General features: G+C 38.2%; 3 protein-coding genes across 3 annotated transcripts in view; 2 read left to right on the top strand and 1 right to left on the bottom strand.

Annotated features, from left to right (window-relative positions):
• The window catches only part of nudt18 (nudix (nucleoside diphosphate linked moiety X)-type motif 18), a 173,797-nt gene extending 162,866 nt beyond the window's left edge, over positions 1-10,931 (bottom strand). The window contains exon 1 of the mRNA XM_065247522.2: positions 10,671-10,931. Within this exon, the coding sequence (XP_065103594.1) occupies positions 10,671-10,679 (9 nt within the window). The 5' untranslated portion in view covers positions 10,680-10,931. The remainder of the gene's footprint in view (positions 1-10,670) is intronic.
• LOC135729700 (polyadenylate-binding protein 1-A-like) lies at positions 332-5,900 on the top strand. The gene is made up of 5 exons (XM_065247525.2): positions 332-414; positions 4,838-4,940; positions 5,041-5,171; positions 5,271-5,347; positions 5,480-5,900. Exons 1-4 carry the CDS (start codon positions 406-408, stop codon positions 5,331-5,333), a joined length of 306 nt encoding a protein of 101 aa, XP_065103597.1. The 5' UTR covers positions 332-405; the 3' UTR covers positions 5,334-5,347; positions 5,480-5,900.
• Positions 10,932-10,982: 51 nt separating the features above from the next.
• Positions 10,983-12,164, top strand: LOC135729701 (embryonic polyadenylate-binding protein B-like). Its single transcript, XM_065247526.1, has 4 exons — positions 10,983-11,152; positions 11,633-11,763; positions 11,868-11,944; positions 12,077-12,164. Exons 1-3 carry the CDS (start codon positions 11,110-11,112, stop codon positions 11,928-11,930), a joined length of 237 nt encoding a protein of 78 aa, XP_065103598.1. The 5' UTR covers positions 10,983-11,109; the 3' UTR covers positions 11,931-11,944; positions 12,077-12,164.
• The last annotated feature ends 448 nt before the right edge of the window (positions 12,165-12,612 follow it).

The following is a 12,612-nucleotide window of genomic DNA, read 5'->3' as shown; positions in this document are numbered from 1 at the left end:
TACAACCTTTAAAAATAAATCGTTGAGATTTACTTAGAATCTCCCAAATAACATATAATTTTAAATCTCTTGTAAAGTGATAAATTGTTTCAAGGGATTGGATGTGTTCGGGGGTTATGCAACGATTAGCACCCGATCGGCGTGTGACATCAAAGTTTCGCGAGAGCAATTCGAAAGAAAAAATGTTTCACAGAATTGTTTCACACTGCTATCGTTTCAGAAAGCGTGTGATCGCAAGAGCACCAAGCCTTTCCTTGCGCTATCGTTTCAGCAATGGGGTGCTTTTCAATATGCTTCCTCGCTCCTACGACCGGGACACCGATCGAGCTCCGCCATCATGCAGGACATCGCAATTCTTTAATTGCCCCGCGAGGAACGAGGAGTTAGAAGACTTTCTGAGGAGGCATGAGCGAGGTGATACAAATGTATTCGGAAGGGTTTTATCAACTAAACCTGACGAAATAAAATCCTATAAATCTCCCCATTCACGACGTCACGCAATTAAACATCCATAAATCTTGCTATTTATCATTAAATTATAGTAAATGTAGACTTGTTTCAGACTGTATATTTAATATTTATGTATAAACCACCGATCTATTTAAATTATCAGTGGTATACACACACATTAATTTGACAGCACTTTTAAGAAAATCTTATTTTAATTTAGTAATGATATGGACTCTAACTGATGTATGTATTAACTTTATTTTATTAAATATTTGGAGTTTTTAATGCACTTGATAATTTGATAACAGAGAATACACTTTATAAAGAGAGTAAGGAAATTATAATTTAGGATGGTGGAGCTAAGACGCGAGTAAAGTTTTTTGGGCTAATCAGCGTCTCGTTAGTTCTACGTTTGAGCCAATCAGCATCTCGTTAGTTCTACGTTTGTCCTACGTTTGGGCCAATCAGCAGCTCGTTAGTTCTACGTTTGGGCCAATCAGCATCTCGTTAGTTCTACGTTTGGGCCAATCAGCAGCTCGTTAGTTCTACGTTTGTCCTACGTTTGGACCAATCAGCAGCTGGTAGAAATAAAATAAATATAATATTTTGAATGTACTGATATAACTCGATGTTTTTTTATTTGTCGATGTATTATTACGTCTTCCCGTCAAGCGCTGGTTTTGATATTTAAATATACGGCATTAGCAGGTTATGTTAAGTGGTGAACGTCAACGTCGATTTTCGATTTCAAACTGTAGTAACTACATTTACGGGTTCTAAGGAAGATAACCAGGGGCCGGATTCACAAAACATTCTTAAGAAGAAAAATCTTCTTAACTGCCATTTTTATCTTAAATTCAAGCTTAAGAAAAACGTTAAGAATATTTTGTATTCTCAAAAAAGCTTCTTAAGAAAGTTCTTATTTTTTACCTTAAGTATGTTCTTAAGAAAAAACTTAAGAAGAATTCCAATTCTCGAAAAATCAACTGTCTTAAATAACATCTTAAACTTAGGATAACCTTACAGTAGTCTTAAATCTCAAAATGTAAGATGTTTTATAAGTTAATGTGATTGTTTTAAATGTGACATGTTGTATTTTGTAGTCTGAAATGGCAATTTAATCAGTTTACTTCACATATATTAGTTTAAAGAGGAATTCCACACTCATATAATGAAGTTTAATAGCTTACTCTGTAATATGTCATGAAACACAAATAAGTATTAGTGTTATTAATATTACCAAACATTTAACTTCCACCGTAATAGCCTACATTCATTGTGAAATTACAGCTAAAAGTCGCACTAAGCGGGAGGCGAACCGCCAATCGCTCCGTCATGTGAGTCGAGGGCTCCGAAACCACGGGCACGCCTCACCCTCCGCGTCCGTCTCTTGACGCGTGAGCGCGGGTCGCGGGAGACGAAAGCGAAAGCCGTGGGCTTGGAGAGTGAAGTGCGCACACCCAAAGCGCTCGACCCGCATGACGGACCGATTGGGACATTATGGAATTATATTCTCGCACCGCCTTAATAGTAGCTGGCCTCTGTTACAACAGTGAATAACATCCTGTAGTAGTCTTAATGCATCACTCGTTTGTATCGCGTTAATGATCGCAAGGAAGGTAGTCAAAAGATTAATGGATAAGTGTATTGTTACCTCATTAATTCATTTAAAAGCTTGTCATTTTATTCTTAAGACACAAATTTAAGATATTCTTAAGAAAAAAATTGAGAACTTCTTAAGAAATGTTTGAGAATTGCACTTAGGAACATTCTTACGCACTTCTTATAATTTATCTTAAGAACTTTCTTATTTTTTGTCTTAAGAATGTTTTCATGAATCCGGCCCCAGGTAGTTTGATAAAAGATTAAACACATTTTGAGAGTTTACTTAATGTAACGTAAACTGGATGCTGTTTACATTGAACCGAATGGGACTGTAGGATGCTACAGTTTGATTACAACACGTTACGATAGCTGAAAACAAAATTAAATTATAAAAATACCACACTGTTATTATATTTAGACCCTTAAGATTATAATATCACCAAGTGAAATCAAAATATGAAGTTTAAGTGTATGTTTATGCATTAACAATAAGCCTGTTTGTTTAATGGCTGCCAATGCATAGGGGATTAACCCTGGGGTCATTATTTACCTAATTTGTTGACGTTAATGTTTTAATAGTGAATATGTGTAGTACTAGTATATCATTAATCATATGTGTGATATTCCTGTTAATATTGAAGTTTTTAATGCACTTGATTATTTGATAACAGAGAATAAACTTTATAAAGAGAGTAAATATATAATTTAGGAGGGTGGAGCTAAGACACAAGGAAAGTTTTTTGGGCCTATCAGCAGCTCGTTAGTTCTATGTTTGTTCTACGTTTGGGCCAATCAGCAGCTCGTTAGTTCTACGTTTGTCCTACATTTGGACCAATAAGCAGCTCGTTAGTTCTAAGTTTGGACCTATCAGCAGCTGGTAAAAATAAAATAGAAATAAATAGGCTGCGTCCGAAACCGCATACTGTACAGTAGGTACTGAATGAGATGAAGTACCTACTTACTTACCGTTAAAACGGTAGGTACTTTATAGTATGAATCCTGGTAGTATGAATGAGATTCGGATGTTCTACATCCGCCATGTTGCTACATCACGTGACATACGTCGTCATCACGTCATGTCATTCCAGCACGAATTCAGCCTACGCGTCGTCTTCTTCATTGGATAACTCCTCTCCTGGGGCATCATGGGATAGTGAAGTGTCAATCGAATGCACACTGCAAAATCTAACCAGAAGTAGTAGGTCATCCGGGTACTTTTCGCATACTGTTTTTGGAATACTATGTATTCGGATATACTACTCGCCTCGCCTACTGTATGCGCAAGATATACAGTAGGTGGCAGTAATACTCCCAAGGAGTGAGCAGCCATTAAACCAAAAGAAGAAGAAGAGTTAGAAGAATAGCATTATCGATAAGTGTTGACGTCAACGTCGATTTTCGATTTCGAACTGTAGTAACTACATCTACGGGGGACTAAATACATTTTGAGAGATCGCTAGCATGTAATGTAATGTTAACTGGATGCTGTTTACATTTAAATGAATGGGGTGTAGCTAGGATGCTACAGTTTAATTACAACATGTTACGATATCTGAAAGCAAAATTAAATTATGAAAAGACCACACAGTTAGTATCTTTAGACCCTTAAGATTATAATATCACCAAGTGAAATCAAAATATGAAGTTTAAGTGTATGTTTTATATGCATTAACAATAAGCCTGTTTGTTTAATGGCTGCCAATGCATAGGGGATTAACCCTGGGGTCATTATTTACCTAATTTGTTGACGTTAATGTTTTAATATTGAATATGTGTAGTACTAGTATATCATTAATCATATGTCTGATATTCCTGTTAATATGGCAACTAACATGTAGTTTAACCTGTATGCTGGCTTAATGCAGTACTTGTTTAATGCTGTGCTGTCATTTCTTGTCATTGTAGATATGGTTTTTGCAAACTTAAAATTGATGGCCTCGCAGCATCTTATCATGCGAGCCTCTGGTGAAGAATCGCACATCACCCTTCCCGCTGGATAAATGAAGCAGAGCTGCAGACATACTGTCTCTACCAGTCGACTAATATTAGGCCACTGCGCAGGACCCGAGTCCTGCCCCAGCACACACCTGTAAAATAAAATAAAATAGGGGTTTATAAAGCATAAAAAAATAGTAAATCGTATTTTACAGCTTAAATTGTGCAATTTTTTTACTTACTACTTAAAGCTTTTTTTCCCTCTCCAAGTCACGAGTCAAACGGTCCAACCCCTGTGTCTCTACGATGTTCTGATGCAGAGATAAAAGGCTTTATTCGGTTGCTAGGGTACTACATTTGGTTGCTAGGGAGAAAATTGGCATCCTTTCGGAAATCCTGCTTATAAAAGTCATAGCACACCATTCCCCAATAAGCATTCCTACTAATAAGTTTAGAATGAAGAACAGTATGTAGGCTTTTCCAAGCCAACATAATTAGAAATGGTTTTATATGGCTATTTAATGTTTTAAAGGCCATTTGTGATCACATCTAGCCCCCTTGTGGTTAAACTGAAACTTAAACATTTAGATCTTTGCCGCTCTCAACGTAATGTCATTTGAAATGCAAATGTTGTTTAAAGGTTCAACAGGTTGTTTATTAATAAAGTGTATTAAGAGAAATTATGAAACACGGTTTGTTAGTTTAAAACTGTCTGACTTTTTTACACCTCAACCAATATAGATGCATTCATGGCCACTGGGTGGGGCTACATCTTTTAAACTGCAATCTTAAAACTAATAAGTAAATTGCTACACCTGTAAGTGTAAAATGTGTTTATTTTGTTTAGGTTGCACAGAGTACAGAGCCTGCGGTACACGTGAGGGGTCAAGATCCACTTACAGCCTCAATGCTGGCAGCTGCACCCTTAAAAGAACAGAAACAGCTACTGGGTATTACACAGACACACACACCAAGGGAATGGAGGATTAGTGAAAATGTGACATTTTGTTTAGGTCCTTTATATGCCTTAACTGTGTGCATCCTTTACAGGTGAACGCCTGTACCCCCTTATACAGGCTATGCATCCCAATCTAGCAGGGAAGATCACGGGTATGCTGCTGGAGATTGACAACTCTGAACTACTACACATGCTTGAGTCTCCAGAATCCCTCAACTCTAAGGTTTGCCAACACAACAATTATCACTGGATCTTTGCTCGTGATCATGGATTTATTTATTAACCAAAGTGATATAATAATGCAATAATCTGAACTCTTTAGGTTGAAGAGGCAGTAGTGGTTCTTCAGGCTCATCAAGCCAAGGAGTTGTCAGATACGAAGTAAAGAAGCTCCTAGAGGCAAGGATGTTTTATCCCATGAACATGCACACCTAATGTTTGGTTTTGATTCATGCAAAATTATGTGACGCCACACAACTTGTTAGATTCAGGTTTTTGTTACATTTATTGTTTATTATTTCATTATTGTAGGCATGCACACTGAAGTTCCAAGGAGGTGTTTGAAAAGGAGAGAGAAAAGGAAAAAGCACTCTATAATGTTGAGTTTGTTCTGATCTGATTTTGTTTAAAAAAAAAAAAAATTACTAACATACCCTTGGCTATGTATATTGTGTTGGACTTGATGAGACTATTTCCAGTGCGCTTATGTATTGCTGTTCTTATGTTGCCATAATTGCTTCTATTGTTTACCTCACTTGTAAGTCGCTTTGGACAAAAGCATCTGCTAAATGATTAAATGTAAATGTTTATAAAAATGAAAAAAATGAAAAATTATGAAAACCTAAAAAAATGAATATTTGAAATTTCTGTGTGCAATAAACATTATGCTCACCTAATGTGCAAATGTTGTTTCAGACTTGTATTTTTTCATTTTTTTTATCATAATCATCATGATTTCTTTGTGATTGTATCATGGTTCGCTTGACCTTACATCTTTGGCTTTGTTCTGCTAAACCTTAAGTAGGATCTAAACTGAGCCAAAAGTAATCAATGTTTTAGGCAGCATTATGTACAGTCAGAGGATGTCAAACATTGGTAATGCTTCTCTGGTACAACCTTTAAAAATAAATCGTTGAGATTTACTTAGAATCTCCCAAATAACATATCATTTTAAATCTCTTGTAAAGTGATAAATTGTTTCAAGGGATTGAATGTGTTCGGGGTTATGCAACGATTAGCACCCGATCGGCGTGTGACATCAAAGTTTCGCGAGAGCGATTCGAAAGAAAAAATGTTTCACAGAATTGTTTCAAACTGCTATCGTTTCATTGGCTGTTAGCTAAAATGTTTCACACCGCTATCGTTTCATTGGCTGTTAGGAAAATTGTTTCACACTGCTATCGTTTCATTGGCTGTTAGCTAAAATGTTTCACAGACAGAAATGTTTCACACCGCTATCCTGGCCAATCTTCTCTGTTGGCCTCCCTGGGCACCTGTGGCCCACCTGTTGACCAGCTTTAGTGAAGAAAGATGCCAAAAAAGCAAGGATGACCTCCTGTGCTCTCAAAAAGAGAGCAGGAACTACGGAATAAATTCTGCCAGAGGCTTTCAATGGACCTGGAAAACACAACATTGCGAGTCCAGAGGGCAAAAAAAAAACGAAAAAAGATCCTTGAAATTTCAAAAACCTCATCGGCCTCCAGGTGCAGAGGGCTCAGATAATCTTTTGTTTTTTTTAAATATTTGTATTTAGCCTACTGTTTTTCTTGGTATTTTGTATATTATGGTCTCTATTGTGAACTATTTAATAAATATTTTCTTTCATCCTGTTTCTGCTGTGATTTTTTCAGTTTTATTTTATATATTGGCTTTGAGCCAAAGACTCTGCTGCCTTCCTCTTCCTCCACAGAGAGGTTCTGCTCAATGATGTCCCTGCTGCCGGGTCAGAGAGTGCAGCAGCCGGTGGAGCAGAGAGAGAGAGGCTGTCGGTGGAGCAGAGAGGGAGAGACAGGGGTAGCTGCAGCTTGGAGCAATGGGCGTGGCAAGAGGTAGGGGCGTGGCAGGAGGTAGGGGCGTGGTAAGAGGTTTCTCATTGGTCAAAGGAGCTTCCTCCTGGCAACTGCGTTGGCCAATCAGCCGTAACCATAGTTATACGTCATTTTTTTTAGCTAAAAAGAAATCGTAATTTTCTTTTGATGGAAAGAAGATGGATATAATACATGTGCGATATAATTTGACGGTCTCTTTGCTTGACGTCTTTTCAGCTTCGGGGATTATTTAATTGTTGTTGACAGATACATGTTACAGTGAGAAAATTAATGACTGCATTTGCATCGAAGACATCTGAGTCGGCGATTTATGTCGATGTCCGTTCTGTGCTCTCAGTGTTGTTAGACCTTGTGAATATCGCAAGATAAAAAAAGCCATTTGCAAAGCCACAGACTTCGCGCGGTTCGCCATGAAGGGGGTCACTGTACGTTCTATTTAGATAGAGAGTTTGATGGCTTCTGTTCGAAGGAATGAGTTTTGAACACAAGAACACAAGCCTTTGATGACAACTTCATTTGACGTTTCAAAAAAATTATTGTAAAAATGACTAAATAAATGTTTTTTGGATAAAATGGTGTTTGTTTTGCTTAACTGATTAATGTCACTTAAAAGAAGTTTATTAAACCGTTTTTACTTCATTTAATAATTATATGGTGAGTGTTTGATCAAACACGCCTTTATACAGCCAAAACATTTGCTGTACCATTTTTATAAAAATAACATTACTTTTAGAGACATTTTTATCTTTAAAATAATAATTTGTTTTTTAACGATTTTTTTTATTTTATTATTTATTTCAAATACAGAAATTTCAAGTGTAATGCAATAAAAAACGATGAATACAAAGCATTGTAAATACAGCTCTAAATGTGTAAATCGGAGAATAACAAGTATAAAATGAAAAATACAAATGAATACAAAAATAAAAGTTTATGAATCAAAGTAGTTATATAGGTAATATAGGAGGGTTTCTTTTATTTGTGTATTATGCATATAAAACGTCAACAAAATAATTTAATTATATAATTTTTTTTCCAGAAAAATATGGGTTTTGGAAACAAAGTAAAATGTCATGAGGTAAATTGTAATTCTGGGAATTTCTATTTTAGGAATATCTATTTTGAAGTCAGTCCAAAATGAAATAGAAAAAGGGCAATACAAAAATAAATGTTTAATATCTTTAATTGATGTTTTACTAAAAAAAGTGCATTTATCACAAACATTATGAATGTTTTTAATGATTGATCCTGAAAAAGTTGCGGTGGTGATGACGTCAGGTAACCCGCGCCATACAGACGGTGTCGAAGGTAACGTACTTTTGAATGAATTCTCAATAATATCAATATTGTTACTGGGAAAGAGCAACTTTGCCCCGTGCAGAGGATCCTTTTTCTCAGTATGGAAATAAGACTCGATCGACTAATTGGCGTGTTTTATAAGAGCGCGCACCTAGTCAGTTCTGACTTGCCTCGGTTTAATTCGAGGGAAGTACACGGTCCCTCTGAAACAATTTCAGAAGCTCCTGGACATATGACAGCATGCTGCGGCTGTGACACCGCCCGAGCTGCTTCATATGAGACCGCTTCAGCGTTGGCTTACGATCGAGTCTCGAGGAGAGCGTGGCACACCGACATACACCGTGTAAAGGCCCGGGTATACTTTTTTTCCGCGTCCGCGTCCGGCTCGCGCGCGCACGCGTCCGCGCAGCTTTCCGGGTATAGTCCCCGCGGCTACACGCGGATGGCCGCGTTCGACACTATACGCAATACTAATGATTTCTTATTCAAATTATTAGTCTAACAGGCTGTCAGGGCAGCACTGATTTGGTGACATTTAGAGTACATTAAAACATTAGGATAGGTGAAGAAAAGCAACTGATCCACCATTGCAAACACAGTTTAGAACAAACAACAAGACAACAAAGAACAGGAATCAAACAAACATGCTCCACAGCTTTCTGTTCTTGGAAGAAGTAAAAGTTAAAGAAGAAAAACGATAGTGTGTGTGCAAATGCTGTCTATTTCCTTTGTATAATTGTTTATAGTGGAGTGTCCTGTCTAAATATTTTCACGCGCATGCGCTGTCGTACGCGGACTGTACGCGCACTGTCCGCGCGGTCTCAAATTTTGGGCTGCACGCGGACGTCCCGAGTATACTTTCGGCTTAAACATTACACCGCTGCGTGTCATTTCAATTTTTCCCCGTGGTAGACCCGGCAAAAGAAATGTATTTTGTATAGTGTTATATATGCAGCTAAATGTTGTGCTATATGAAGAGTTGCCATTAGGGGGCAACAGTGTTCTATATTAGAGTGAGTTCTGTACTGAATAAAGCAGTAAAAGAAGTAAGTGAATCAGCAAACAGCGTGTGAGTGTTGCTCTATGTGTTACGATAAAATTGTTTATATACATACATCAGCAAGCAACATAATATATAGTGATTAAGTTTATGGCTTGCTTTTATGCGGATCAGGAAGCTTTTCGCGTCCAATTGAAAAGACCTTACAGCACGCCCCATTCCTCGTGGCACGCCCCATTTCTTTCCGACCTCTTGCCACGCCCATTGCTTCAGCCTGCAGCTACCTCTACTTGGAGAGGGATGCTGCCGGTGAAGGAGGGAGAGTGGGTGCTGTTTCAGGGGGAGGAGGTCGCTGCCCACGTCGTGTGGCCTGACCTGCCAGATCAGGGTTGTCAACGTAGGGGAAAGGTTCAAGTGACCCAGGTGCAGAGGGCTCAGATGTCATCTGCCTAGCTAAAGGTAGCCATGTATGAGACACCATGCTGATATGAGGCAAGGACAAACCCACAGCCAGCACATCTGACTCCAGATTCTGCTTGTATTTTTTGAACCTGTTTGAAATGACACAATCAATAGGATGAACATAATCTGAGAATTGTAAAATTACTTGTATAGCTCTTTCACGGAAACTGCTTACCAGACAGAAAGCGTCCGTTGATTGACCTCAAATAATTGAATTCTTGTCCGTCCCTTGAGTGCAGGGCAGGTCGCACTAGTCTCCGTATGGCCTGATAATCGTGAAGAACAGCACCCCAGCGGTTCACTGAAGAACCACACAACACCCTTCCTGCTGGATGTATGAAGCAGAGGTTGAGGCATACTGTCTTTACCAGTCGACTAATGTTCGGCCACTGCGCAGGACCCGAGCCCTGCCCCAGCACACACCCGTAAAATAAAATAAGGGTTTATAAAGCATAAAAAACATAGTCAATCCACCGATTGCTTATAAAAGTCATAGCACACCATTCCCCAATAAGCATTCCTACTAATAAGTTTAGAATGAAGAACAGTATGTAGGCTTTTTCAAGCCAACATAATTAGAAATGGTTTTATATGGCTATTTAATGTTTTAAAGGCCATTTGTGATCGCATCTAGCCCCCTTGTGGTTAAACTGAAACTTAAACATTTAGATCTTTGCCGTTCTTAACGTAATGTCATTTGAAATGCAAATGTTGTTTAAAGGTTCAACACGTCGTTTATTAATAAAATGTATTAAGAGAAATTATGAAACACGGTTTGTTAGTTTAAAACTGTCTGACTTAACATCTCAACCAATATAGCTGCTTTCATGGCCACTGGGTGGGGCTACATCTTTTAAAGGTGCTCTAAGCGAATTGAAGCATTTTAGACCATAAAACATTTTTTGTTACATACCGGAAACATCTCCTCACTATCTGCTTGCTGCCTGTCCGCTGATCAAACTGTAAAAAAACGCAATCTCTGTAGACAGCCCAGGCTTCACAAACGGCAATATCAACAAATGGCCAAACCTAGCTTCAGAAAACAAAACAAAGTATTCCAGCCAATAAACGACAAGAAGGATTTGGGGGTGGGGGTTGGGCACGTTCATGAAAGCACGGAAGGGAGGGGGAGGGGGAGGAGTTAGCTACGCTCTGTCTGTTTGAAAACAGTTCAAACATCAACAGGAAGTGACGTCGCACATTATTCGCTAAGAGCGCCTTTAAACTGCAATCTTAAAACTAATAAGTAAATTGCTACACCTATAAGTGTAAAATGTGTTTATTTTGTTTAGGTTGCACAGAGTACAGAGCCTGCGGTACACGTGAGGGGTCAAGATCCACTTACAGCCTCAATGCTGGCAGCTGCACCCTTAAAAGAACAGAAACAGCTACTGGGTATTACACACACACACACACACACACACACACACACACACACACACACACACACACACACACACACGCACGCACGTTCTGGTTTCCATGTTTTTTGGGGACATTCCATAGACGTAATGCATTTTATTCTGTACAAACTGTATATTCTATTCCCCTTACCTGCCCCATTCCCTAACCCCAACCATCACAGGAAACTGTCTGATACCTTAGATTTTCAAGAAACATCATTCTGTTTGATTTATTAGCTTGTTTCCTCATGGGGACATCAAAATGTCCCCATGAGGTCACAAAAACACTGGTATTCCTATCTTTGTGGGGACAATTGGTCCCCCCAACGTGATAATTACCCGGCCGCACACACACACACACACACACACACACACACACACACACACACACATCAAGGGAATGGAGGATTAGTGAAAATGTGACATTTTGATTAGGTCCTTTATATGCCTTAACTGTGTGCATCCTTTACAGGTGAACGCCTGTACCCCCTTATACAGGCTATGCATCCCAATCTAGCAGGGAAGATCACGGGTATGCTGCTGGAGATTGACAACTCTGAACTACTACACATGCTTGAGTCTCCAGAATCCCTCCACTCTAAGGTTTGCCAACTTAACAGAACAATTATCACTGGATCTTTGCTCGTGATCATGGATTTATTTATTAACCAAAGTGATATAATAATGCAATAATCTGAACTCTTTAGGTTGAAGAGGCAGTAGTGGTTCTTCAGGCTCATCAAGCCAAGGAGTTGTCAGATACGAAGTAAAGAAGCTCCTAGAGGCAAGCATGTTTTATCCCATGAACATGCACACCTAATGTTTGGTTTTGATTCATGCAAAATTATGTGACGCCACACAACTTGTTAGATTCAGGTTTTTGTTACATTTATTGTTTATTATTTCATTATTGTAGGCATGCACACTGAAGTTCCAAGGAGGTGTTTGAAAAGGAGAGAGAAAAGGAAAAAGCACTCTGAAATGTTGAGTTTGTTCTGATCTGATTATGTTTATAAAAATGAAAAATGGAAAAAAATGAAAAATTATGAAAACCTAAAAAAATGAATATTTGAAATTTCTGTGTGCAATAAATATTATTCTCGCTTAATGTGCAGATGTTGTTTCAGACTTGTATTTTTTCATTTTTTTTTATCATAATCATCATGATTTCTTTGTGATTGTATCATGGTTCGCTTGACCTTACATCTTTGGCTTTGTTCTGCTAAACCTTAAGTAGGATCTAAACTGAGCCAAAAGTAATCAATGTTTTAGGCAGCATCATGTACAGTCAGAGGATGTCAAACATCGGTAATGCTTCTCTGGTACAACCTTTAAAAATAAATCGTTGAGATTTACTTAGAATCTCCCAAATAACATATAATTTTAAATCTCTTGTAAAGTGATAAATTGTTTCAAGGGATTGATGTGTTCGGGGGTTATGCAACGATTAGC

This window comes from Paramisgurnus dabryanus, chromosome 11 (genome assembly GCF_030506205.2).
Source record: "Paramisgurnus dabryanus chromosome 11, PD_genome_1.1, whole genome shotgun sequence".
Taxonomy (NCBI): Eukaryota; Metazoa; Chordata; class Actinopteri; order Cypriniformes; family Cobitidae; genus Paramisgurnus; species Paramisgurnus dabryanus.
This window is presented reverse-complemented; position numbering and strand designations above follow the sequence as displayed.

What these genes read in the sequence shown, in the direction of transcription:
- LOC135729700 (XM_065247525.2), top strand. An exon ending in AGAACAGAAACAGCTACTGG is followed by an intron (nt 4,941 to 5,040) that starts GTATTACACAGA and finishes CATCCTTTACAG; the next exon opens with GTGAACGCCTGTACCCCCTT. An exon ending in CAGAATCCCTCAACTCTAAG is followed by an intron (nt 5,172 to 5,270) that starts GTTTGCCAACAC and finishes TGAACTCTTTAG; the next exon opens with GTTGAAGAGGCAGTAGTGGT.
- LOC135729701 (XM_065247526.1), top strand. Translation starts at nt 11,110, where the DNA reads ATGCTGGCAGCTGCACCCTTAAAAGAACAGAAACAGCTACTGG. An exon ending in AGAACAGAAACAGCTACTGG is followed by an intron (nt 11,153 to 11,632) that starts GTATTACACACA and finishes CATCCTTTACAG; the next exon opens with GTGAACGCCTGTACCCCCTT. An exon ending in CAGAATCCCTCCACTCTAAG is followed by an intron (nt 11,764 to 11,867) that starts GTTTGCCAACTT and finishes TGAACTCTTTAG; the next exon opens with GTTGAAGAGGCAGTAGTGGT.